The sequence below is a fragment of the Paroedura picta genome, chromosome 17 (assembly GCF_049243985.1).
Source record: "Paroedura picta isolate Pp20150507F chromosome 17, Ppicta_v3.0, whole genome shotgun sequence".
NCBI classification, from domain to species: domain Eukaryota; kingdom Metazoa; phylum Chordata; class Lepidosauria; order Squamata; family Gekkonidae; genus Paroedura; species Paroedura picta.
This window is the reverse complement of record NC_135385.1, coordinates 23,088,923-23,115,535: the sequence shown is the minus strand read 5'-3', so window position 1 is coordinate 23,115,535 and position 26,613 is coordinate 23,088,923. Positions and strand designations below refer to the sequence as shown.

Sequence of the window (26,613 nt, the reverse complement as noted above, 5' to 3'; positions counted from 1 at the left end):
CTCTCTACATAAATCCCTTATTTATTACTGGGGTCCAGCAGCCCCTTGAGGACAGAGATAGTGGAATTCTGCGTAGGAGCTTTCGTGTGCCTGCACACTCAAGAAGCACACACGCACGCAAAAGCTTATGCTCAGAATTAAACCTTGTCGGTCTCCAAGGATCCGCTGGGCTCCAAAGATTGTGGAAGTCGAGGAAGAGAGTCGTGATTTGATTTTAAGAATGAGTTTGTCGAATTCTCAGGTGCAAGCTGTTCCATTCTGTCCTTTCCCCCTGCCTCCCAACAGACAAATGAAACAGGGTGTATTGCAAATTTCATGAGGCCGATGACAAAAGTAAACAACTGAAGTCCTCAAGCGGCCCTAAAATGGGAGGGCGGTCTAAAAATCCAGTTAATCAATCCATCCCCTGGGGCGTCTTCTTGCATAGTTAATAATTCTCTGTAAAATATTGCACTGGACGAGTACCTAACACAGCCTGTTCTTTACACCTTACAGTTTTCTTGCCTCTGCAGAAAATGAGGGAATGCCAGGGACCAGTGTAAAAATCTAGGGCAGCCGCGTTTTATTACTTTCCAGGTAAATTGCCATAAGAGCATACCCAGGGGTCTGGCCTCGAGCAGTTTGTTGCTTGTGACCCAAGGTGGTGACTGGAACATAGCTTGACATTCCTTGGGGACATATAAGCACCCCAAGAACCTTCAAAGCGACTGTCAGTTGCAAGAAACCCAAAGAATCACTCAACAAATTAATCTGGATTTGAGCAAGCTACAGTAGCGCCTAACAGTTCTCCTCGCTGGTTTTCACATCCGAAGCCACACCTGTCCTTCGGGCCGCCGAGAGAGGCCGGAAATCTGGTTCCGAGTGTCCTTTCTTTCTCAGCACACAGCGTATGTTGCCTCTTGCACCGGGTTTTCTCCTGCTGCACCGGGTTTTCTCCTGCTGCGCCCCGTTGGGCTTGCCGCACAGTGCTGACATTGTAGACCCAAACGCTTTCCAAGCCATCACCGGTCACGCCGCTCAGGGTCCATTGGAGGAAGGGGAAGCGGGCGACCACGATGCGGGCGTCTTTCGGCAGTTCGGCAAGCAGCTTTCTCTCTAGGAGAGGGACCTGGCAAAGGGGAGGGGGTTACTACAGTGGCTGAAAATGCATCTCAGGACTGACCCCAGTACTAGAGTGGAAACAGCAAATGTCCGTCTCCATTTGTCAATTTAGGCTAAGGCTGATGGTGCAAAATCAGGTTGAATTTTTTCTTCTTAATCAAATTTCCCCCAATCCCCATTATGCCAGGGAAATCTGCACCTCTTGCGGTAAAGGAAGGCCTCGATATCTCCCCTGACGGGGCCTGTTTGGAAATGTAACTGTGCAATAGTTATTTCTATTTAGGGTTATAGGCCGCCCCTCTCCAAATGGTCTTGGGACGGCTCACGGCAGCTTAAAAACCTATCAAACAGTGGAAAACACGCAGCCTCCGTGGAGATGAGGCACCCTCTGCTTTTCGGCTGACTCTGCAGCCCGAGGAAAAGCCGGTGGGTCAGCAGCTGGCCAGTGTGTCCACCGCGCAACACTTTAAATACAGCCCACAGATGTGATGTCTCAGCACGGGGCTTCTAGAGCTCTCGCCTTTCTCTGTTAGCAGAGAGGCTCTGCTTTTGCTCTTTCCACCTCGCCCCACAAAGGAATTTGAAAAACTGCAGGCCTTTAACGGCTACGTATGTATTTTGTAAAAAGATCCCTTTAGCTGCCAGGAAAGCTGAATGATCGCGGGTGCTTGTCGCTGATGGCTGTCAAACAATGCCATGCATTTTTGCCGTGGGAACTAAACTTCCCTCCCAAATGGAAGTCCATGTCCTCAACTAAAAACATGGGTATGAACTGGAGGGGGGGGGTAGCTCCTACTCACCAGGCCAGGAAAACGGTTACGTTCTGGCATTTGGTCCTGTGATTTGGCTATGTTATGCACATGCCGTGCGACAAATAAATCTTGTAAGATAGGGCAGGAGAGGGGGGGGGATACAGATCCAGCCGTGTTCAACAGTCTTGCCGCAATTATGTGGCTGATAAGGAAAAGCTAAGGGGAGATTATTTTTTTTAATGGGGGGCCATGTTGGTCTAGGAAAAGAAGGAAGTTTGAATCCAGTGGCACCTTTAAGACCAAAGTTGGTGACCTTCCATGTGCAGACCCCATTGTTCAGAGACACTGAACCAGGCTCAAGCACCACCATTACCCATCACTGACAGCCAGGGACAACAGCCAGTTTTAACCCAACTTTTTGCACTGGGAGGGGGGGGGGGCTGAGGAAGGCAAGGCCCTGCACCCCCCCCCTCCAGCAGCCTTCCATCTCTGCAAAATGCATTAAGTGCACATCATTTAATTCAAAAGTGTCAACCGCCCCGAGCCCATCATTGGGGGGAGGCGGCCTATAAATCAAATATATTAATCAATCAACGGATGAATGAACTAATTAAGAAGAACGTACAGCGAGTCTTCCCGAGGGGCAAAAAGCTCCTCTTGCAACCCGAGGAGGGGGCTTTACTTCCCGAGCAAAACGTGCCCAGGATCCAGCCCCAGCAGGGTCCCAGGGGAGACTGAGCCACAACACGCACCATAGAGAAGCGGGGAGCAGAGCGCCCTTTTCCTGGGCGCCGGAAGACCGGGACGCGCGGCTCCGCTCTGGCGTGCGCGTCTATGGGCCGGCGGGGCCGCTCTGTCCTCGGCTTGTGTGAGGTGACTCTATGGCCAGCGGGCTCTTCAAGGGAAGCGGCGGGAAGGCGAAAGAGACAGAGGAGGCGCCGGCATGGCCAAAGGTAGACGCGGAGGGGGCAGCGCCGCCGCGGGCGGGATGGGGGGCCGCGTGGGACCCCCTCCCCTCACACACCCCTGCCTCTCTCGCCGTCGGCATCACGAACCGGCCTCCCGGAGGGGCTGTCAGGCAGCAGCCCAACAGGGGAAGCGCCCCGGGGTAGTGTCAGCTGGTGGGAGTGGCACCGGTGGGGTTCCCGCCCCTCCCCTCAATGCAGGGCTCTGGTCGCTTTCAAGCCGTTGTGTGGCAGGCTGGAATTCATCAGGGGAAGAGCTTTGCAATGCTTTTGCAAGGCTCGGGTAGCTTTTAAGCCCTTGGGCGGCAGGCTGCAACGCAGCAGGGGAAGAGCTTTGCAATGCTTTGCAGCACCTGTTGGGCTTCTGGAGCTCTCCCCATGTGAGGCTCAATCGTATCTCCTTCCTCGCTTGCCAGCAACTAATTTAGGGAACCCGCAGGCAGCTATTCCCTGGAAGGAGGCACCACCTCATTTGCAGGAGTGGCGTTAAAGCTGCCGGTGTTTAACTGCCCTGCCCCTACTCTCCCTTGCAGTGTGGCAGCACCCTTTCCTGAACGTCTTCAAGCACTTTAAAGTGGAGGAATGGAAAAGGTCCACCAAGGAAGGCGACGTGACGACCGTCATGGTAGGGCCGAGGACGCCTGGAGTTCAGCGGTTATCGCAAAAACTTTCTCGCAAGTCTTTTGGGGTCTTCCCGGCCGGCTGAGCCTTTCTGGCGGCTTAGTGTGAACCACCCTGAGCAGCCAAGGGAAGGGTGGCACATAGATAGAAAAATCAAGTTCATGCATCTCTTTACATTCTGGCACCCCATTAAAAACGGCCCACAGCTAAGGCTCCACTGAAATGTGACCCGTGTTTCCTTAAGAGAATGTATATTGGAACTTCTGAGTGTTTGTTTATTTTATTTTTATCATTGGCTTTCGAGGACTTCCTCTCTTGGCACAACAGTTTGCAGTCAGTCTGCATAGCCGCAACACACATGTATCTTTCTGCCTTCCCACGCCTCTTATTGAAATTGCCATGTGGACTGGCACTCCGTCAGTTTCACTTCATTGTTTCTTTTTTTCAGCAGTAAACAGTAACCATCAACTTCCCTTTCCTGTGTTGGTCTGAAGCAGCACAACAACAATTTGATTCCAGTAGAGCCTTTAAGGTGCTGCTGGAATCAAGTTTTGTTTCCCTGGCCTCACGTAGTCTGTGCTCCCAGGGCAGGGTTGGAATGTAGACCTTGGTTATGCATCAGCATAAGAACATAAGAGAAATCATGTTGGACCTACTCCTTAGCTGAAGAGGCATTTCCTTTTATCTTTTCTAAGCCTCGTGCTCATTCGTTTCATTGAGAGAAAGGGAGAAAAGGACTTCTTTCTCTACCTTCTCCGTCCCATGCACAATTGCTGCCCAGCCACAAAACTCTGGGCCGGTTACTGTATCTTGGCCGAGCTTACATCACGGGGTTGTTGCAAAGATGAAATAATAACTATTATGATACTTGCTTTTGTGCAAAGTTGAGGAAGTGGGCTACCATCTTCAAACACTTCTGGTAGAATAAAAGGTGAGTTTTTTGCTCCCTCCCCAAATGGCAGGCGCCATTTCCTCTCCGTCTTCCATCTCCTGTGGTTGTATTCACAGCTCTCCCTCTCTGTTCTCTGTTCTTGTACAGGACAAGACTCTAAAAGGGACGGTGTATCGCATCAGTGGTTCGGTTCCCGCCGGCAACTACCTCCAGCTTCCCAAGACCAGCACCCAGTCCCTTGGCCTCACCGGCTGCTACCTCTACCTCCTTTTCAAGCCCATGCCTACCAAATATTTTGTGGTGCACCTGGATGTCACCACGGAGGTGGGTGAAGGCTTCTTCCCTTCCCACTGGGGGCTGGCGTGGTCACATGAGCTGCAGGGTGAGGTGGGATCTCACGCCTCCTTGCTCAACCTTCAAGTGGAAAGCTAAAAGGAGCGGTGCGTTTTTTGTGATTCTGCGTCAGCACAGAACACAGGATGGGATGCGGAATTTGGCTTTAGTTGGGTTGCTGCTTTTGTTACTTTAAAATGCAAGTTTTAATCCTGGCTGAGGAGGGAAGGTGTCTCAGGTGAGGGTTGCCAACAAACCCCTTCCAGTTGTGGGTTCTTGTGTTTAGCATAAGCTCAATGTGTGTGTGTTGGGGGGGGGGATGTGACAAGAGACCTGCCCCCTGTTGAGGTGGTTGTGTCCTTTTTCGGCTTGGCAGGACAGCCAGGTGGTGCGCATCTCCTTCTCCAACCTCTTCAAGGAGTTCAAGGCAACGGCCACGTGGCTCCAGTTCCCCTACATCTGTGGGGCGGCCAAAGGGTCTGTCCACGAAATCACAGCCAAGGCGGCCAAGCGAGGTAAGAGCACAGCAGTGCCAAACCAGTCCGGTCTGGGTTCCTGCAGCGGAGCTGGTGGCTGAAATTAGAGTTCCTGGAGACAACCAGGCTGTGGGGTCGGGCTGTGGACGGCTTCTCTGGTGGAGGGAACTATGCGGGGTGAAGGTCTTGTGAGTTCCTGCCAAAGCAAAAAGAATTTAAATCTGCAGAGCCAACCAGATTTCCAGTGGTTAAGCAGATTAGTAGTTTGGCTGGGTGAAAACCCTCTTTCTAAAACCATTTGCGCCTGGAAAAGGTGTCAGCGTGTGTGTAGGGTGCCCACTGGGCACCCTGTTGGGGACCCCTGTGATAGTCTGATTCTGTACATATGAGACTGCGTCTGGAAAATCATGTGCCCCTAAAAGCTGCTTAAGGAATGTGTTGTTGAGATGAGATTTGAATCCAGGACTGCCTGGCCGTAGAAGGTATATGCGTGTTGAGTGTCGCCCTGTTCAAGTTGGTGCTTTCTGACCCACAGAGCTGGTGGGCCTGGCCCCGGCCAACGTGCGCTGGACTTTCCTGACCCTCGATCTTCGCCACGTCCTTTCCCTGTACCTGAACCGACGCTACAGCCACTTGAAGAGCGTCAAGCTCTGCTCCAACCTCCTGGTGAAAAACCTGTTCACCAGCAACATACTCTTCAACCCAGGTGAGGGGCTGGGAGGCTCTATGTAACCGTGGCATCCGGCACTCTCTGTCTGGGTGCTCTGCATTCCTTGTGTTTGGGGAGAGGGGACAGCAGGAAGGCTTCTATAGTTCTGGCCCCTCTGGTGGACCTCTGGATGGCCCCTGGGTTTTGCCCACTTTGTGACACAGACTGTCAGACAGGATGGCCCTTTCTCACGTTCTTCCATTGCAAAACCACCCCTCTTGAAAGAACTTAACTCCTGCGTCCCCCTTCACTCTCTTTCTCACATGCGATAACTAGATCGTCACTTTTTACAAAATGGACTTGATTTTCTGTCAAACGCGGGAGTGGGTGGGGAAGCTGAGAGCCAGAAACGGGTGGGAGCGGCTGTCATTCTTCTCAAAGTTCTTCCTGTGGAGACGCATCGGACTTCTCCCTCACGTGGGCTTCTGCTTGCTTTCTTTTCAGGCGTGTCCTTCTCCGAAGCTCAGCACGCCAAGCTGGCCTTGAGCGGCTTCTCCCCGGTCCCTCGAGAAATGGCCTTCCCCGTGCCGAAGGGCGAAGATTGGCACGACCTCTACGATTACATTAGGCACGCTGTGCTCCGTTCGGGTCCTGCCCCGTCTTTCTTCCGTTTGGTTCTTAAAAAAAAAAAAAAATGTTGACCTGTCTCTTGTGTAAATGGCTGCATGGCCTGTGTTTGAGCATTTGAGTATTGAGCTGCAGAAGGTCTCCTGGTTGTGGGTGTGATATTTGGGCCTTTGAGAACTAACGGCTGAGCGAAAGGGTCCCCACAAACCTCCTTCTTGAGCTTGGGGTACCCAGTTGGCACAGCTTCTCGTGGTTTTTGTGGTTCTCCCCACTTGTCCATCGATTGCAGCTCACAGAAATTTCCTCCTCTTAAGGATCTCATCCTTTCAGCCCTGACAGGCAAAAACCTTGCATCTCGGGCAGCACAGCAAAACACAACCTTGCTCGGCCGTTATCTCCGTGCTGCTTTGTTGCAAACCATCCTCTCTTTTGGCCGCTTTATTCAGGTTTCCTTCCGATGGATCCAAGATGCCATTTGACTCTATTCAGAAAGGCACCTTGAAGCCGGCTGCAGGTAAGGCGAATGGACTGCGAGTGTTGCCCCCAAGTTTATTCATCCTGGTTCAGTCTTGAGCCCGGTCTGTTTGCCCAGGAATTAGCAACTCCGTACACAGCTTTGGTGAACTCTGATATCCTACAAGTTGATGATTTCTAGCCAGGGATCTCTTTTGGTCACGAGCAGGACTCCAGGGAAGTGGTGGGGAGGTGGCTGTGAAATTCCTGCCTTGTGCAGGCTGTTGGAGTAGATGAACCTCGGGTCGACTCGATTTTTAGGACCTGAAGCCTGTTTCCCTCTGGCCTTTCAGATGCTCCCGTTCAAGACGGTCCAATCAACTGCCTTCCCAAGCAAGTAACTCTGAGCAAGCCTGTCCGGGACCGAGTCTCTCTCATCCAACAAATCACCAGTCCCAAGGAGGTGAAAATCTCCCCCTGCTGCTATGACCTTCCCTTGGCAGCACCATGCACAGAAATCTGCCGTTTGGGTCTCTGCTCCTAAGGCTTATTTCTCTGCCAGATGCCTCGTCGGTCTCCGCTCCTAACCAAGGACATCCCCAGGGTGAAGCTGGCGACCTCTGAACCTCTGCAGGCAAAGGACCGAGCCGGAAGCGACTCCCATCTGCCCTTGGAATCTCTGGCGGACGACGGCGGCATTCACGTGTACGCCCACAGGAATGGGGACATCACCATCCACACGGTCAGCGTTGATTCTGACGAGGTGGGTGGAAGAGCCACGTTCCCTCGCCCGCGATGGAAAGAAGCAGGGGAGAGGGGAGAGCAGGCAGCCCACTAGTCCTCGAGGAGGTTGTGGGGTCCTAGGTCAGTTTTTCAAAACTCTCACGTCACCCCCGCGCCACCAGCCTGAACCCCGTGGGTCCCCAAGGCAAGAGCGTGCAAATAATTCATTTATTAGAAAGGCATTTGGAAACATTAATTTAGCCAGTGTATTAGGTACGGCACAAAGCTCTAAAGCAGGTGACACAGGAAATAAGAATGGCTGGCTTGCTATCCGTTGATGTAGACCTCCGAAAATCCAGCTTGCCGCGGAGCTGGGATGTTCCTCTCGTCTGCACTGACCAGCAACAGCATTCTAGGCTCTCGTGCCTTTCGGGCAGAATCTGAGTGTAAAATCTCCGTCTCTCTAGGACACCTCCGCCAAAATTCCCGGACCAAAAGTGATCTCCGCCAGGAATTCTCGCTGCACGGTGAGCAAACGGGTCTTGTTCTCCTGCTAGAAAACAGCAGCAGTCTGCCAGATTAAAACATATCAGGGGGAAATACGAAGGATGCGATGAGAACATTACCGAGGCAGGAATTCCTCTTCACATCACTCTCCCTTTAATGTCTGGATTCTCATGGCCGTTAGCGTGTCCCTCCCTGCCAGGCAAGTCATGTGAGGACTTGGGTCTAGTCGAAGCTACAAGACTAGCCTCTCCTCGGGGAACGACCCGTTTGATGCACGCTGATCCGAGTGATCTTTGCCTTCCAGAGGCTCCTTCCGGACCCGATCCTGAGGCTGAAGAAGGTGATCGGGTTTGGAGGCTGCAACACCAGATGGGTCAGTATTTTCGGCCTCCGTGTCCACTTCTCCCCCCCCCCCCCATGCTAGGACCTTGAATGGCGCAAGCTGAAATGGGATATTTGTGTGTTTGTGTATTTGCACTTGGCTCAGTGCCGTCTCTCTAAGCTGGCCAGGTGCATCCAAGGTTGCAGTGGGTCATCCTTGCCCCCAGACTGGGGTGGGAGGGTCAAGCTGGCCTGGGGAAGTGGCGGGACATGTATAAGGCTTCCTTTTACAACCCACTCAGCTTCTCTGAGGACAAAATGACTTCTTGGGGTTTCATATCCCACCCCCTGCTCCCGATTGCATTGTTATCAAGCCAGCGGTGAAGAGAGGCAAGCCCTGTACTGGGGGTTGCTGGAAAAGGGGTTGAAAATGAAAAGGACGCTACTCGAAAGCCCCTCGGCAGATCTGTGCCACGGCCTCCTTTGGAATCCTGGGTGCTGTTCTGGTGTTCCTGCAGAGCTGTCATTAAAAACGGACTAAATGAACCTCTCCTGTCATCCAGGCTCTCTGGGCTGCCAATGGGGCCGTGGTGGTCTACCCCTGCCACGCCCTCATTGTGGCGGTCGCTCTGGACTCTGGCCGACAGTGGTTCTTCGCCGGCCACACAGATAAGGTAACGTCGGTGCCTTTGTGGACGTTCTTTTGGATCCCGTCAATCCCGTTCAAAGCGAGAGCCTGCATCTCATAGGAGGGGAAAAGATGTATTCTCAGGCTTTCCTAGCATGATGAGTGACGTTGCTTCGAAGTTACCCGGTAGTTGTTTCAAAGGTCCCAGTTCGAATGTCGCCTCCTCCGTGAATTCACTCAAAGGCCTTGGGTGAGCTCTGTTGAGCTTCCTCTCCCCCATAGGGGCATGGGAATATTGCCCACCTTACAGGACTCTGGAGCCAATGACTATTAAGGTGAAATGCTCTGAATATTCTCTGTTAAGCGTTATATGCAGATGGTTTGGGAGGGTCACTCCTGTTATTGCTTCAATAAAGTCACAACCATCCACCTGCTAACCAAGGCGTGCTTGTCTTCTGAGGCCTGACTAGATCAGGCATGCCTGGGCAGTGCTTTAGGAAAAGAGACAGCACAGTGTAGCAGGTATGGATTGGGATCTAGATTCTGGTAGAAAACTGGGGCCAATCACACACTCTCAGCCTAACCTACCTCGTAGGGATGTTGTGAGACTAAAATGGACTGGGCAAATTATATAAGCTGCTTTGGGGTCCACCCTGGGAAGAAAGGCAGGCTATAAGGTATAAAATAAATAAACAGGAGCGAGTGATTCTTTCCCATGATGTGGGCACAGCGTTCTCCACTTTAAAAACAGCATTTCCGTAAGGGTGTGATGATTTCTCCTCCCTGCAGGTGGCAGCACTGGCCTTTAACGGCAACCGCACGCTGCTGGCGTCTGCCCAAGTTGGACACCTGAGCATGATGCGCATCTGGGACTTTGCAACGACAGAATGCCTGTCCCTGTTCAAAACGGGCATGCAGGCCGTCTCGTGCCTCAGGTGGGTACAAGAGCGCCATCACAGAGGGGGAGCCGGGGGTTAACAGAGGCGTGTGAAAAGTAAAAGGGAAGGCGCACTGACTTTTCAACCCGGGCGTTTGTCCTCCCGCAGTTTTTCCTACAACGGAAACATCCTGTGCGGCACCGGAAAAGACAGTCATGGGAAAACGGTAAGTCCCTCCACACTTTTTCCCTTTCGGGCCAAGTCAGAGATGCCCTCTTCTGGTCTCCCTTGCAGCTGACAAAGGGACCTGTGGTGCTCAAAGGCTTTATACCTTGGAAATCTTGTTGGACTCTCAGGCAGTACTGGATTCAAATCTCGCTCTTCTACTGCAGGCTAGCCCCCTGAAGCCAGTTTGATGCATGTTCTAGTTCGGCTGAGAAGAAGAATTGATACAAGGCCTTATATAATTATACAAAGCCCCCCTCCCCTTTGGATGTGCTTCTTGCTAAAAATGTATCTGCTGTCCTCATAGCTGGCTAAAGAAATCTTGAGCGTGGACTCTAAAAGTCATTTCCCTCCCACCAATGAGAGGCAGGGCAGTGTAGGGGCGAGAGATTAAGATCTGGGACACCCTGGTTCAAATCCTTGCTCTGCCATGGAAGTTTACGTGGGTCTGTCCCCCTCTCCCCCTGGCCTCCCTTGCAGGGTTGTTGTGAGGATGAAATAGAGGAGAGTGAACTAAGCCGCCCTCGGTCCCCATTGGGGAGAACTGCTAGGTACAAACGCAGCAAATAAACGATAGCGTGCAGAGGACACGGTGGCAGCAGCAGCCCCTTCGTGGAGGGATTTCATCTTCTGCCTCCCATGTCCAAAGCCTCCGTGCTCCTCTGTGCCCTTCCGTCCTGATGCCTCCTCCCCTCCCTGCAGATGGTGGTGGTTTGGAACACGGCCCAGGTGGCCCGTGGTGGGGAGGTGGAGCTGCTGGCCAAGGCTCACACGGATGTGGACATCCAGGCCTTGAAGATTGTCTTTTTCGACGATACCAGGTAAAGCGGATCCCACGGTTCCCACGGTTCTAGGTCTGCAGCAGGGACAGCAAGGGCCCCACTTTCACCAGGGAACGTGGAGCTTATTTTTAAGTCTGGCTGAGATCCGTGTCTTGATTTCTGCCCTTGTGTTGCGATCTGGACTAGCCAGGCAGCGGCAAACCACCTTGGCTGGTCTCACTTGCCTAGAAAGAAACCCCTCGTGGTAGCCGTACGTCAGCTGCGACTCCCCAGCAAAAACCCCCAGAACATCCCTGCCCGTCCTGACCTTCCCCTTTCCTCCCGACAGGATGGTGTCCTGTGGCAGAGACAACGTGAGGCTGTGGCGGGTCCGGAGCGGAGCCCTGCGCTCCTGCCCGGTCAACTTAGGCGAGTATCGCTCTCTGGAGTTCACAGACCTGGACTTCGAGGCAGGCCACTCGGCTGAGCGTGAGCCGGAGGACCGGACCCTGTAAGGAGCTGATTTCCCTCCCCCCCCCTTGAGTTATTGACTGATTCTTTAGGGCAGGGCGTCCCAAGCTTCTTAAGCCTGTGGGGTCGTTGGGATTGTGAGAGTGTGGTGGGTAGGAGGAAGAGCAGGATCAAAAACTATAAGGACATCCCAAACAGACCGCAGTCTCCAGCCTTGGCTGACCCCTCTGCCCACGAACCCCCGACTTCTCCCGCTTCAGTGTCGGCCCTGGGCATCCTGTAATGACGCATGGCCACGGCTGACCGGCGGCCCCGTCCCCTTCTCAGGTTCGTCTGCAGCAGGAGCGGGCACGTTTTGGAAATCGATTACAAGAACGTGGCCGTCAGGAACGCCCGGCGCCTGCTGCCAGCGTGCACGCCACACTCCCACCGACGGGAGAAGCAGACCTTCAACTCAGGTGCGGGAGACAGACGCGGCAGGAAGGCTGCCTTGTGCAGAGTAGAATCAGGATCGCTTATTGAAATCTTTGCATCCCACCGACTCCTTTCTGTTAAAAATTCGGACCCTCCTACCTGTTTTATGGGACGGCACTCCTTTTGGCACCTGAACACCTGAGGGAGAAGCCGGCCCGCCCTGTTTTTGGCCCTCTAGAGCAGGGGTAGTCAACCTGTGGTCCTCCAGATATTCATGGATTACCATTCCCATGAGCCCCTGCCAGCAATCGCTGGCACGGGCTCATGGGAATGGTAGTCCATGGACATCTGGAGGACCACAGCATGACTACCCCTACTCTAGAGGAACTGGCTGGCTGCTGTGTGAAGCAGATGGACCACTGGTCTGATCCAGCAGGGATCTCCTGATGCTCTTATGATCAAGGCAGGCTTTCATGGGGAGGGCGTTCTGCAGCCCAGGGGCCGCTCCAAAAGAGGCCCTGCCTTTCCCAGCGCCGTCTCCCCTGCCATTTCTTCCTTTTCAGTGCATTTTGGCTCCTTGTTCTTTCAGGCCCTGGGATAGCACTCAACAGTATCTGTCTCTCGTCAAGCTTCTGTGCTACGGCCTCCGAAGATGGCTACCTGCGCTTGTGGCCTCTGGACTTCTCCGAGGTCTTCCTGGAAGCAGGTATGAGGATCTAAAGGCTTGCTCTCCTAGGGCCGTGTGCGTATTCAGTCATGCCTCCCAGGCCGAGTTCCGTATAATAAAAGGGGGCTTGTCTTCTAGCCTTTTGCATGCCCTCCCCCAATCATTATTCATTTGCTGAATTCAACCCCGGAGGCTTGACCATATATATTCATTGCCGTGTCTTCTGTGCAGTCCCACATGGGAACGCGCATGGATAGGCCTGCAGCCAGGCTGAGTACGCACATCTCCCATGGGCACAGGACACCCAATGAGCAACAGTTACAACCTGCTTCCATGGCCGTGTCTGTGGTTTATTCCCCCTGTGGGACTGCACAAAAGACTCAGTGAGTTACGCGGAAGTGCAAGTGTATTTTCCTGGTTCGTCTGGGGACCTCCTTGTGTGATCTGACCTATCTGGGAAGAGCCACCTGCCATGAGCTACGCGAATCTGTAAACCTTAATTCTCAAAACGTCACTTCAGACCCAAGCACAGCAACCCGCCTGCGTCTTTGTCCCCACCCTCCCCCCCTCCCCAGAGCATGACAATCCGGTGACGTCCGTCAGCATCGGTCCGGGTAGCCTGAAGGTTTTGTGCACGACGGCGTCTGGGAGCGTGGGCTGCCTGGACGTGCGGTCCCGGGACTACTGCACCGTCATGCGCTCCCACACGGATTCCGTTCTGGCGTTTTCGGTGGAAGGGCTCCAGCAGGAATTGGCCACCGTGTCTCAGGATAACACCATCCGCGTCTGGAACCTGGAGACGATGCAGCAGGTGACGTGGTTCCGCTTGGGTTCACCCAGGGCTCATTGGCTCTGGCAAGTTAATTCGGGTTCCCCAGACTTTTGGAGCCTGCAGGCTCTTCTGGAATTCTGCTACAGCGATGTGAGCACAGCCCTAAAATGACTGCTGGCCACAGGAGGCGGGCCAGTCACAGAATGGCTGCCCCAGCTTATCAGAAGGGCAGACTTGCAGCTGTGCTGATTTGGGTATCTTTCTGTAATACGAAGTGAAGACAGATTTGTGGCATTTTAAAGGCCAATGGCTCTGATTTTTAAAAAAACCGATCAAGACAGGCTCGCATGGCTTCAGCAAAGAGGCTCATTCCCTCCCCAACACTGAAGGGTGGGCTTTGCTCATGAAATACATGAGTTAAAAACACCCGACAGACAACCGTATTGGGATTTCGGGTAATATGCCGAGGTCAGTTTGACCGATAAGGAAATTGATTCGCTGGCTAAAAGTAAACGATCCCCTAAAAATGCTTAATTGCTTGGAAGCATTCAAATATCGACCTCTTCCGGCTGGCTCGGCCTTCTCATCCCAGCCGGCATTTGAATTCCCATAAATCACTTGGCACAGATGAATGTGTTTTCGGTTCTCCCAAGGCTCGCCCGAGTGACCTGTGGGCCGCTTGCTTGCTGTGCCACTGGCGTCTGATCAGGGCACGCGTCTGTCCCCTCGCAGCTGTACGAATTCTCTGCCTCGGAGGAGACCCCGTGCGCTGTGTCTTTCCACCCCTCGCAGCCCATCTTCGCTTGTGGTTTCGATACGGGCGTGGTGCGGACCGTCAGCCTGGCTGCCTCGAAGCTCCTCGAAGAACACAAGTACGTCCGCATCCGGGAAGTTTTGTGTCCCGAGGTTTTTACCTGCAGGAGAGCACGAATTCGGGTCACACCGACTTGAAACAGAATCCGGTCCCGAGTGGGAGCTGAAAGGAACGCAGTTGAGATGGGAATCGGTTGAGTAGATTTTCCTGTTACTAGAGGCTGGGCTTTCAAAAGCTCTGCCCTCTCTGTTCAGATTCCTGCACCACGTTTTTTGCACTTCTAGAAATCTAGCATGTCAGGGAGAAGCCTAGGTGAAATCCTTCTTCTAGACATCTAGTTCTTTGTGTTGGGGATCTAGCTTTTTAAAACTGATTCTTTCCGAGGCTGCAAGTAAACAAACATTGCATTGTTCAGATTGCAGCCTGATGTTTAGATTTCTCCGTTTTATCCTTGTGTGCCCTTCTTCTTTTGCCCCCCTACAGGCAGCACCGAGGTTCCATCACCGGCCTGGTCTTTTCCCCGGATGGCAATTCTATGTACAGCGCCTGCAGTCACGGCACCCTGACTCTCTACAACTGTGCTATCCAGAAAAGCCACATTGTCAGAGTCCTGGGTAAGGTCTTGCGCCCCCAAGACAATCCTCTCATCATCTCCCAGGACCGGTCTGTCAATGGTTAACGGTGGCAGAGGGGAACCTCCATGTTCAGAGGCAGTCAAGCTCTGGATCCCAGAGGGTCTATGTCGGTCTTCACCTGCGAAAGGTGCTGTTGTAATGCCAGTGTTCCAGCCCTCCTGCCTCTTTTTCTCTGGATGTTTCTGTGAACTCCAGCCGAGTCGTGTGACTTCAGGCACGGCCTGGGCAGAACTCTTACCTCCGGCTTCTTCCTTCCCTTCTCCAACGGTCGGCCTCCCCGGCGTTCAGCCAACGTGGTGTCGCAAGATGCAGACCACGGTCCTGACGCCTTGTCAGTCAGTGCCAACGGACGCCTCTTGGCCTTTGTGGGGCCTTCGAAGCACGTCGTGACGCTCATGGACGCCCATTCCCTGGACGAGGTACTTGCCTTTCGCACACGTCCCGCTGCCAGTGTGAGAGAGTTGGTCTTGTTTCATGGTTGGTGCCCAGCAAGTATTTGTAAGAAGTGGGCGTGGCCAAGTGCGGCTTTTGCCGAGCCGGGCTTCTGATTGGCCACTGGAGATTTCTTTGGCAGTGCAGATTTTTAGAAGCATTGCTAGCAGAGAGGGGGGAAATTCAATCTCCGTATCTCATTTAGTTGTCTGAGCAAGGGACACAGGCTTGTCTGGGGTAACCTGGGGGGATTTGAACCAGGGACCTCCCGGGCACAACTTGTCCTCATAGCTACTGCGCAACTGCAGCCTCTCGCCTGTTTTTGAGACCCCCCCTCATACCCCCCTCTTCCAGAGCTTTCCATAGTCCCTATCGCCTTGTTAATGCCAGAAGCAAGCTGACACTTAATAAGTTTTCTCTCCTTCCCCCGTTTCTGCCTGGCAGCTGCTCAGGATCGACGTCAGCATCCTAGATCTGGAGAGCCCCTCCCTGGATGCGGCCGTGCGGCTCCGATTCGCCCCGTCCTCTCTCGGCCACCTGCTGGTGACCACTTCCTCCCAGAAGCTCCTCGTGCTGGACGTGAAGTCCGGACGCCTGCTCAGAGCGGTGAGTGTCCACAGCGCTACTTCTCTGGTTCTTGCTTGTGGTTTGAAAGGGTGTCATTCTTCCCTTCCCTCCCCCCGCCCCCCCGGTGAGAAATGGAGCGGGATCTGTGATTGGGTTCCTTTTGGCCGCAGGTCTCCCAGGTGCACAAGCAGCCTTGCTCTTCCTTGGCCTTGAGCCCGGACTCCCGTTACCTCCTCACCGCCGGCGACAGGGTGATCAAGGTGTGGGATTACGGCATGCGGTTCGACATCAGCTCCCAGGTACTGTCCCCAAAAGGGAGAAATCCGCAAGCCCTTTTGTAATTCTGATAGGAGGCGGAGCTGGCCGCATAATGGCTGCCTCAGCTTAGCTTCGGTCAGGAGACACCTCCTTCTGAGAGGAGGGAAAGACCTGGCTTTTCTGCCTCTCAGGTGTTCATTGGCCATTCGGAGCCGGTGCAGCAGGTGGGATTCACCCCTGATCAAAGGCAGGTCATCAGCGTTGGAGATGCCATCTTCCTCTGGGACTTCCTCGGAGTGTCTATCAAGGAGCCCTCCAAGGAGGAGTAAGAATTCCTTCCACCCTTAATTTGCCTTGGGGGTGGCGTCTCCCTTCTCCCGGCAGTAGAAGAGAGCAAAAGCCCAGGGGCAGCTTTAGAGACTAATGGAATTTGAGGCTGGGGTTGAGCATTCAGGAGTCACTACTCTATTCTTCAGATTCAGGTAGAATGTGAGTCCATCTGTCCTAGCTTGGAGAGCGGAGTGATTTGAGAGGCCAAATGACAATAGAGGATGTGACTGGATGAGCTGTGATATGCAGAGGGGTACTAGGAGTGGAGAAATCAGCATTAGTAACGAGACAGGAAACCTAGGTCTCGATTCAGCCCAGGTGGATGCATAATGAAGTGCAAGACAATGCGTCTTCCTGGACTGAATCCAGATCTAGGTTTCCTGATTACCCATGCTGTTATCTCCACGCTCACTACCCCTCTGCATATCACACCTCATCCTGCTGTTGTCATTTGGCATGTTGGTACTGGACAGATGGACTTCTAGCGGAAGCCGTGAGACATGACTCCTACGAGTTCCTTCCCTCCCACGAATTTTGTTAGCCTTTATGGTGTTCCAGGGTTCTGGCTTTTCTCTGCTGCTACAGGCTGACTTAACAGCCCCCCTTGATCTGTTCCCCTGGCTGGGGTGTGTGTTGGGTTGCCAGCTCTGGGTTGGGGAATTCCTGGAGATTTAGGGCCAGAGATTGGGGAGGGAGGGAGTGTAGTAGGGCTGATATGCCACCAAAGCCTCTCCCCACTTTCTCCCGGAGAACCGATCTCTATGGACAGGAGAGGGGCTGTAATTCAATAGCTGGAGATTGGCAACTCATGTGCTTGTTTGATTTCCTTCCTGTCCTCTCAGCTCTAGACTCAGCCACAGTTCCAGAATCCATTCGTCGGTCATCGAGACCTTCGATTCTCCGGGAGTCGGTAAGCTTGCCTCTGTCGTTTAGGAAGAGGCCCCGTTCCATCCACAGGCTCCACCTAAGGAACAGTTCTGCATCCCAGGGCACTGGAAATCCGGGTGCAATTTGTTCTTTCCCTGTCTTTCTCCTCCCAGAAGCGAGTCTGGAAGAGGTAGAGGATTTGACCACCGGGGCCAGCGACACCCCTCGCAAGCAGGCCCCTCTGCCGACCGTGATCTCCCCGCCATGTCTGGACCTCAGCTCTATCCAGCAGATGGTCCGTGGGGGTGAGTAAGACCAGCCCAATAAATATCTCGCCAGAGCCCTGCTGCCCGCTGCCCTTCTCAGTGCAGGTAGAGGCACAATAGGCTCCCTTTCCAGCTGGTGGGACAAATACTTTCCCCATTCTCTCGTCTTGCCCTTGCCCTAATTGCTGGTGCCGAGTCCAAATCCCAAACGCGGTGGGAGAGCTGTGGATCCTTTAAAAATAATCGAATGGAATTGTTCGCGTCTTATAGATCTTATAAAAGCTACTCTGGGGGGCTCCGATCGACTCCAGCAGGTGCAGCGTGCTGACACGGATGCTGTTCTGTCCAGCCAATTGTCCTCCTCCCCTTCAGATACTTTCTCAGAATCCGAGGAGGAGACGGAAGACGCGTGTCTCAACGGAGACTTCGGCAGGGCGGCGAACGGGACCAAGGCCCCCTCCCTTCGTGCTGCAGAAGAAGAGCCTGTGATGGAGAAGCCTGCTGTTGTTCAACCAGCTCCACAGCCCCGTAATCACGCAGGAGACGGTAGGTTGACACCTCCTGAGGCTTCAAGGAGCACCTTGAAGGCCACCAAAATGTATGGCAGGGGAGGAGTTTTAGGGGAGGCCCTGCTCCCTACTACAGATACATCTAGAACCTGCGTCCAGCTATCATCTCTTAAGATTGACAGATTGCCATCCTGTACGGCTAAATGGGGTGCCTTCCACGGTGACAGATCAAGATGGCTGTGTTTGGATGCAGGAGTAGCAGCAGCACCATGACGACTAACAAACATTGTGCCAGGGGTTGAGCGTTTGTGAAATGAGCAGTCCCTCAGGAAAGCGCAACCCCTGGCACCGATTTTGTTAGTCCTGGACTCTGACTCTTTTCTAATCTGCCTGCCTGGCTGCTCACCTGAAGCCTGACATAAACACATGATTGAATTCCATCCGTCAGTATGGTCTGCTCTCAAGAAGAGGTCTTTCACATTACTGCGAGGCCCTCAACAGGAGGGGCTGGGGATCGAACCTGGGACCTTCTGCATGCCAAGCAGAGGCTCCGCCACTGGGCCAATATATTTGAGAGCTTTTGACTCTCCTCAAGCAAAGAAGGGGGCTTTTGGTTTATCCGCCTTGGGCAGGGTAGGCTAGATAGCCTCCTGGATTCTTCACCCAGGGCAGGGGGCACCCTCCAGCTGGCTAAGGACCAGTTCGCGCCTGGGCCGTGATGTACACGCACGCCAGATGTTTTTGTTCTTTTTCTCCAGAATGTCGGAAGGAAGCCAAGGGAGACAACGCCCGCCCAGACTGTTACAGGCATTTTGCACCTCGTTTCAAGACGTCGGTGTCCTCCTCCAAGGTAAGAATTCAGCTTGACCCCCTGCAAAGGAGGTAGGGAGAGGGGAATCCCGCAAACGAAGGCATTTCACAGGCTGCAGATAGAGGGAGCTTTGGGACGACGTTTTCTGAGGAAGGCAAGGGAGTGCTAAACTCCACCCACAAACTAAGGGCTGTCGCGTGATTCTCCTCCCCACGCTTGGTCGTCACCATGCCTGGAAAGTTCTCCGTGATTCCTGCTGATGCCAAATTGGTTTGTCTTTTCCCAGGCCTTTTCCCTTCCTCCGGCCAAGGCCGAGGGCCTGAAACTGAAAGCAGCCATTGGCTACAACGGGAACGGCCGGGGAAATATGGTCTGGAACCCAGACACAGGTAAGATCTGCCTTTGGGAATTTCCCCCCGCAATCTGTCCGTTATTCAGTCTCACTGGCTGGTGGCTGGATCGCAAACACATGAGGGTAGGGGTCTCACCACAGTGCCCACCAGCACAGTTCCTGTTGCGAAGGATGCATGCGGGCAGGGGATCCTTGACACCAGCTGTGACCGTCTCTTCTTTCCCCCCTCCGTCTCTCTCGAAGGCCTCTTTGCCTACAGCTGTGGCAGCATGGTCATCGTGGAAGACCTTCACTCCGGCTCTCAGCAGCACTGGCTCGGACATCCTGAGGAGGTTTCAACGTTAGCCGTCAGCCACGACGCTCAGGTACCTCTTTCTGTTCTCCGTGGGCGAAGGTCGGAATCCTGGTTGGGTTACGTTTTGGTTGCATCACGTCGTGTTTGTATATTGTACAGTGGGATCTGGGTTCAGGGGTCGGATTAGAATCCAGGAGGCTTGGGTTTGAATCTGCCACGGCAGGTGCTGGATGACCTGGCTGAGTGGTACCTCATAGACAAATATTTGTTTCTGGATCATCTTTCTCGAATGGCTAGATTGGGAACCGAGACCAATGAGATTTTTTTCAGAGGCGGGGGGACATGTTTTGAATCTCAGGATCTCATAACTCCCGAAAATCTCCATCTCTCTACTGCAGACCAGCTTCAACATAGTTTCTATAAACAAGAAGAGTTGTTTTTTACATCCCCCTTTTTACTGACCAAAGGAGTCTCAATGCGGCTGACAATCACCTTCCCTTCCTCTCCCCACAACAAACACCCTGTGAAGTAGGTGGGGCTGAGAGAGCTCTGGCAGAACTGCTGTGTGGGAACAGCCCTAAGAACTGTGACAAGCCCAAGGTCACCCAGCTGGCTGCATGTGGAGGAGCAGGGAATCGAACCCAGCTTCCCGGATTAAGGGCCACTGTTCTCAACCACTACACCAAGCAAAAGGCCTGTGTGTCTAGACGCCTAGTCATACGTCTTCCAATTTCAGCGCCAAGGCAGACGCTTAACGAACCACATTTCCCTTTCTTGCTGAGCCCCGACCGGTGACCGCAAACTCTCCCCCGCAGATTGTCGCTTCCGCCTCAGGATGCAGCCTGGGAGACTCACGCTGCCAGATCCGCGTCTGGGACGTGCAGAGCGGGGCCTGCCGGAAAGTTCTGTTCCAGCATAAGACCCAAGTGCAGGCCATGGCGTACTCCCGGGACGACCGGTTCCTCGTCACGCTCGGTGGGTTCAGCCGGCAGGGCCGGGCGGGCTGAATCTTGGTGGGTCGGTGCCAGACCCCGCTGGCCTCGACCAGATTCCTTCCCTGCAGTGGGCCGTCCTTCTCTGCTGGGGTAGCCGCCATTTCGGTCTTGTATTGGGAGCTCCACACCTGGAATTATTACTATATATTATTGGGAGTGTCGCATTTTATGACTCAAATGCCGCCAAGCAGGTCTCATTTTATTTGATCACTTGGATTCTTAAGTCTTAATCGTTTTTAATTTTAGTGTACACCCAATAAGTATTTGCATTTCAGTTTTACTGTATATTGTTGCTCAACCCTGGGGCTCCTTACTCATTTTTCCAGGGTGGGCTTTGGTCCCTTTTTTGTTGTTCATTGCATATATCTCCACCAGGGACTGGGGTGGCTGGATTTGTATTACACAAACAGTTTCCCATGTTGATTGGAAGTTGCTTTGAGTGGGGCAGTGGATCTTCAGAACGTTCCATGCGCCTTTCCAAAAGCTGTCCCCAACCGGATTGTTCTCCGTCCCCCAGGGGACTACGCGGACAGGGTCATGGCCCTCTGGAATGCCCACACCTACGAGCTGCTGACATCCACCTGCTTCTCTGAGCCTGTCCACGAAGTAGCCTTCAGCCCTCTGCTGGCAGGGCACCTTGCCTGTGTGGGGAAAGCAGCCATGACCTTCTGGCTGATGGAACAGCAGGGAACTGACATCAGTCTGAAGGTACTCCTCTGCGTCAGGTTTCTGATGCCTTGCACTCTCCGAGCAGGTAGCACCCAGAGCCCAGGAGGACACGGGGGAGGGGGCGATGCAGCTTCGGGTGGCCGTGCCCCGTGACGCCTCTTTCCTTCCCGCCTCAGGTTCACAGAGTCCCCGTCCCCAACGCTGTCGGGCCGGTGGAGCTGACCTCGCTCTGCTACAGCAGCGGCTGCCTTCTGTACAGCGGAACCAGCTCCGGACAGATCTGTGCCTGGGACACAGAAACCAACCGCTGCTTCATGACCTGGGAGGCCGACGAGGGGGAGATTGGTGAGTGCTCGTGACGCAGAACCCCCTGGGCGGGTGGAAGAAAAGGAGAAGCACCTCGGTCCACCCCCCTGCTGGGAGGTTGAGTGGTTGGGACTTTCGAATCCCCACTCTGAGATGGAAGCTTGCCGGGTGACCTTGGTTCGGTCACGTCCTCGCTGCCAGACCTACCTCGCAGGGTCGTTGTGAGGGTACAGTGGGGAAAGATGGCAGTCCCTTTGGGTCCCCACTGAGGAGAGAGGCCAGGGTATAAATCAAGTAAATTAAAGAAAGAAAGAATCAGTCCACCCAAAGTTCTCCCTGACTGCAGTACATAGAAAGAGGAAGTCTTGGTGTTAACGGGAGGGAATGCATTCTTCTCCCAGGCGTCCTGCAGTCTCATGGGAACCGGCTGGTCAGCGGCAGCAATGCCAAGCGGATCCGGCTCTGGTCAGTCGAGGCGGTTCAGGAGCTGAGGGTCAGAGGCTCCGGGGCCAGGTCAGTATAACGAACCATTTTGACGGTTATCCTGTGGATACGGCACAGGCAGCCTCAGACCGCATCCGTGTGGTTTGTTCTTTCAAAGTGCGTGTCAGGCCCCGTCAGGCTGAGCAAAATGCAGAAAGCAAGGATCAGAGTTCTTGAGGGCGTCCCGTGTGGCCGGTCTCCGCAGCCAGGACAGAGAAGATTAGTGCACGGCTTTCTTTCTGGGCCGTAGATCCAGCTCGGTCCGCTTGGAGCAAGAGATGACCCTTGACGGGACCATCGTCAGCGCCACCTTTGACGACGGCCTGGACATGGGCATCGTGGGCACCACGGCGGGGACGCTGTGGTACGTCAACTGGACGGAGAACACCAGCATCCGCCTGATCAGCGGCCACAAGAATAAGGTGCCGGGCTCGGAAGGGTTTCTCTGCTGCGTGGGTTGAAAACAAGCAAAGGCCTTCAGATTCCCCCAGCTCAGGACCCGTTTTAACCCCTGGCTTCTCCGCTGCCTGGGCCTTTTAACGGGAGATGCCCGGGACTGAACTGGGGGGCGTCTGCTTGCAAAAGAAATGCTCCCCCCTGGCCTGTGGCCCCTTGGGGTGGAAGACCTCTGCCCCCACTTCCCATCATGCCTCCTGTCTGCCTCCGCAGGTGAGCGAGGTGGCCTTCAGCCCCGACGAGTCTCACTGCGCGACGTGTGGGGAAGACGGGAGCGTGCGGGTGTGGTCTCTGGCCAGCCTGGAGCTGGTGGTGCAGTTTCAAGTCCTCAACCAGGTACGGCTGGAGCAGTGCTTTTCCCCATCGCCGCAGGTGATAGGTTGTTCCTTAGGCAGCCTTTCATCCAGGGGCCATGTGCCATGAGGAAGGTCTGGTCTGGGCTGGGGGATGCTCCAAAAGAGCCAATCAGGAGACTGGAGGAGCTTAGGAACTTTGTGATGTTTTTCAAATAATCTACGCTAAATGCACCTCTGTCGGCTTTTGGGCTTCCACGCTCCCTCCCTTAAAGAGGCCAGGAGAGAGGAAACCGGCCCCTGTTCCTTCCTCCTCCTGCCCCCTTTCCAAGCGCTCTTCTCCAGCCTTCCCGACGCCTTCCTTCTCTCCTCCCCACACCCCCCAGAGTTGCTTGTGCCTGGCCTGGAGCCCGGTGCCCATTTCCCTCAGCGGGGCAGAAGGACAGCATGTCGTGGCCGGCTACAGCGACGGCACGCTCCGGGTGTTCAGCATCTCCCGGACGGAGATGGAGCTGAAGATGCACCCCCACTCAGTCGCCGTGACGGCCCTCGGCTACTCCGCAGACGGTAAGAGCTCGAGGCCTTGGCGGGTCAATCACGGTGCATCCATACCTTCAGTGTCTCCTTCCGGGTAGGAGAGGCAGTTTTTAATCCATAGAATCGGGTTTGATTCCCTACTCCTCCACCCGGATGGCTTGGTTACCTTGAGCTAGTCACAGCCCTGAGCTCACAGTGCAGTTCTCTCAGGGCTCTCTCAGCCCCACTTACCCAACCAGGGTGTCTGTTGTGGGGAGAGGAAGGGAAGGTGATGGCAAGCCGCTTGGAGACTCCTTCAACCAGTGAAAAATGGGGGTGCAAAAGCAACTCTTCCACTGGATGGGTGGAGCAGGGAGACTTTGGAGTGGGGTGTCCGTCTGTCTCCAATGGAGCTTTTAGCTGTCTCCGTCCACCTCTAGGAGAGATCATCTTGTCCGGCGACAAGGACGGGCTGGTGGCGGTCAGCAGCCCGCGAACAGGCATGACCATCCGTGTCCTGACCGACCATCGATCGTCCCCCATAAACGTCATCGACGGCACAAGGAAGCAGGTGAGGTGGCCTCTTCCTCGAGCCCCCAGCGAGGGAACGAAATTTCAGCAGCGGCCTCCACTTGCACGTGGGAGGAGTTTTCTGCCCAGAGCCCCTGCGTCATTCTGGCTTGGTGTTTCCCTCCAGCACGCCGAACTCGGGGTAGACGGCAGCGACCTTTGGCTGGCCGCCAGCGCTGACCGTCGCGTGAGCATCTGGGTCTCGGACTGGATGAAGGACAGGTGCGAGCTCCTTGATTGGCTGAGCTTTCCGGCTCCCGCCGGTCCTGAGGTGAGAGCCCCCTTCGGGCTTGGAGTCTCCCCTTTTCGCTCACGGGGGTGTCGTTATGGGTCTTATTTTGGGGTCCAGCCCTGAAGAGGGTAAGTGAAGCCAACGTGGTGCAGTGGTGGAAGAATGTAGGACTCTAATCTGGAGGACCGGATTTGATGCCCTGCTCCTCCACATGACACTGGGCCAGTCATGGTTCTCTTAGAGCTGTTCCCGTGGAGCCCTTCTCTCAGAGCTCTCAGGCTCACCAGCCTCACTAGGGTGCCTGTGGTGGGGAGAGGAGGGGACGGGGATTGAGAACTGCCTTCGCACGGGTGCATGCGCCACCGCTAGCAACAATTCCTTTTTGCCTTTTCTCTCCCAGGTGCCGCACCCTCTCCCTCCTAGCCTGGCCGCCTTCTGCCCCTGGGACAAGAGCACTGTCGTTTATTCGGGCTTCGGGCTGCAGAAGGAAATCCTTTTCTACAGTCTTCCGCAGAAGCAGGTGCCTCTCCCTTTCCTCGAGAGCTTCTCAGGGGTCTTGCGTGGTTCCTCAGGCAAGACGCCAAACAAACTAGAATTCACAAATTAAATTTCTATACCGCCCTCCCAGGATGGCTCCGGCCGCTTTGAGACTCCTTCGGGTAGTAAAAAGCAGGGTACCAAAGCCCGGCTCTTCTCTCTTCTTTCCTCGTGCGCAGGTAATCGAAAAGATCCCCTTGCCTTCCTTTGCCACGTCGTTGAGCTTGTCTCCTGCTGCGTGCCTCATGGCGGTTGGCTTCAGTGGTAGGTATGCCGATATCGGGATGTCCACAGTTTTCCTGTAGCCTGAACTAAGTTCTGAAAAGCACGCGTGAGCCGGAGAAACCAGCCGTTGTGCCTCGTTTCTCCAGCAGAGAGCGCAGGGGCATCAGACTGCGAGGGCAGCTGGAGAGAAAACCTGAATTCTAAGGAATTTGAAAGACCCTAATTTTTGGAGCCATCCTGAGCCCTCGGGGAAAGGCAGCATACAAATGCAAAAATTAATTCATTAATTAATCAAGTTCCCATACCTGTTGTGTGTTCTTTTTTGCAGGAGCAAAGCAAACACTACACAGGGGGGCTGGTCTCCCTACCAACCCATCCCCCTACTAGTCAAAGGGGTCCAACCTGAAGACCTCCAAAAATCCCCCCCCTCCAATGAGTCATCCCAACCTGCTGTTCTCAGCACTCTGGCTTCTGTGCCTTCCGCATGCTTCCCCCACCGTCGCAGCTTAGGGTCGCCCTGCCTAAATGAATCTCGTCTTAACGTCACCTTTTGCTTCTCCCACAGAGCGGGTCGTGAGGCTGATCGACCACACTGCAAAGACCGAGCAGGACCACTGGGGGCACGACGCCGCCATCTGCCTCTGCAGGTTCACCCCCTCGGGGAACCGTCTCTTCACCGCCTCCTATAACGAGATCCTGGTGTGGGAAGTCGGGAAGTCGGTGGCCGTGCTCACGCCTCTGGCCTCGGCCGCCGTGCTCCGAGCTCGCGGGACTGGGAGCCAGCAGCCAGCCTGCACGATGCCAGCAGGGGGGCCCAGTGACTGAGAGGGGGCAGCGGGGAGGCGCTTGCAACTTGGCATCCCGCTTGTGGACGCCTGAGGCAGGAGAGGCACGCAGCACGGCTCGTGGCCAGCACGTAAAGAGACGAAATGTGAATTGGGGTTGGGGGAAGGAGGGAGACGTCCGGCGCTCTCCCTGTCTCCGGATTTCTCTGAGTCATGACCCTTCCTTGCTTGAGGGGCCGGAGAGGCTGTCCATTTCCCCAGAACCTTGGCTTTGACTCAAGATGTTCCCATCTGTACAGAGTCGGATTCAAGGGCAAAAACAAAGGACACTTAACTGAACTCTTCCTCCTCCCTGAAAAGTTAGGGGTGGTGCAGTTTCTCCAACTGCGTATTTGTCGGCTTCAGAGGCTGGATTGCTGGCATCGGGGGCGGGGGGGGGCATTAATATATATCCCCCCCTTAAAAAAACAGATTCCTCTTTCTTTGCTCATCCTCGGCCACCACTAAGTTTTTGATTTTGCAGTTGCGTCTGAGTGAGACGCCCCGTCATTGCTGAGCAAGGCCAAAAGGAGGCCCACTCTGTTGTCTCCGAATGGCTGTGTTTTCTCAGCCGTGGCAGTAAGTTATATAAACTCACAAAAAACCCCTTCGAAACCAGCAATGACAAAGAACTCCCCCCCCTCCCAAAAAAAACACACACACACAAAGCCAGCAGTTGTAAGATAACCAGATGGAAGGAGAGTAGATTGTGGATACATTTTTGCCCTCCAGTGGTTGTTGGGTTTTTAACTGTTATTTTTATACCAAGAGCGCTTTTAATTGTCAACGAAGAAACGGAAATATTTTTCTACTCTGTATTTGCAAACACAGTCCCCGTTTAAGATTTTAGAACAGAGTTGATCATCAAACTCTAGTTTCTTTTTGGAGAAGGGGGGGACAGTTAATATAATATCAATAATACACAATTATATTTTGTTTACTTGTGTGTGGGTTTTTTTTTACAGCAAATGCAGACGCCACTCTGCTTGTGTGAAAGTAGATGCCTAATAAATGGGTGTTCTTTTGTATTGTGAACCTGTGAATTTTTCATTCAGAGCTCTGCGGAAATTAAGGACGCCCTTTACGGTATTCACGCAAGCCGGTAGAAGCGTTGGCTCTTTCTAAAAGGTAACAC

At 54.0% G+C, this 26,613-nt stretch overlaps 1 protein-coding gene across 3 annotated transcripts; it reads left to right on the top strand.

The window, feature by feature from the left end:
* Positions 1 to 2,667: 2,667 nt before the first annotated feature.
* On the top strand, positions 2,668 to 26,513 carry WDR90 (WD repeat domain 90). Of its 3 annotated transcripts, XM_077316470.1 has the most exons (43): positions 2,668 to 2,806; positions 3,352 to 3,443; positions 4,479 to 4,655; positions 5,041 to 5,179; positions 5,676 to 5,846; positions 6,294 to 6,417; positions 6,863 to 6,930; positions 7,223 to 7,332; positions 7,432 to 7,632; positions 8,060 to 8,119; positions 8,404 to 8,472; positions 8,984 to 9,094; positions 9,838 to 9,983; positions 10,095 to 10,152; positions 10,854 to 10,972; positions 11,262 to 11,423; positions 11,711 to 11,841; positions 12,387 to 12,503; positions 13,040 to 13,275; positions 13,969 to 14,108; positions 14,534 to 14,664; positions 14,974 to 15,104; positions 15,562 to 15,723; positions 15,855 to 15,983; positions 16,134 to 16,267; positions 17,115 to 17,182; positions 17,313 to 17,444; positions 17,778 to 17,951; positions 18,673 to 18,764; positions 19,012 to 19,114; positions 19,321 to 19,442; positions 20,188 to 20,347; positions 20,885 to 21,075; positions 21,213 to 21,381; positions 21,744 to 21,855; positions 22,076 to 22,247; positions 22,495 to 22,617; positions 22,961 to 23,141; positions 23,531 to 23,661; positions 23,788 to 23,931; positions 24,293 to 24,412; positions 24,609 to 24,693; positions 25,220 to 26,513. In XM_077316470.1, exons 1-43 carry the CDS (start codon positions 2,797 to 2,799, stop codon positions 25,477 to 25,479), a joined length of 5,667 nt encoding a protein of 1,888 aa, XP_077172585.1. In that variant the 5' UTR covers positions 2,668 to 2,796; the 3' UTR covers positions 25,480 to 26,513. The 3 variants fall into 3 exon arrangements, with proteins under 3 accessions (XP_077172585.1, XP_077172587.1, XP_077172586.1); XM_077316471.1 differs by lacking the exon at positions 3,352 to 3,443 and having other exon boundaries at positions 2,712 to 2,806; XM_077316472.1 differs by lacking the exons at positions 22,961 to 23,141; positions 23,531 to 23,661; positions 23,788 to 23,931; ... (1 more) ...; positions 24,609 to 24,693; positions 25,220 to 26,513 and having other exon boundaries at positions 22,076 to 22,189.
* Positions 26,514 to 26,613: the final 100 nt, after the last annotated feature.

What these genes read in the sequence shown, in the direction of transcription:
- WDR90 (XM_077316470.1), top strand. An exon ending in AAATCACCAGTCCCAAGGAG is followed by an intron (nt 7,333 to 7,431) that starts GTGAAAATCTCC and finishes TTTCTCTGCCAG; the next exon opens with ATGCCTCGTCGGTCTCCGCT. An exon ending in AGTTTCAAGTCCTCAACCAG is followed by an intron (nt 22,618 to 22,960) that starts GTACGGCTGGAG and finishes CACACCCCCCAG; the next exon opens with AGTTGCTTGTGCCTGGCCTG.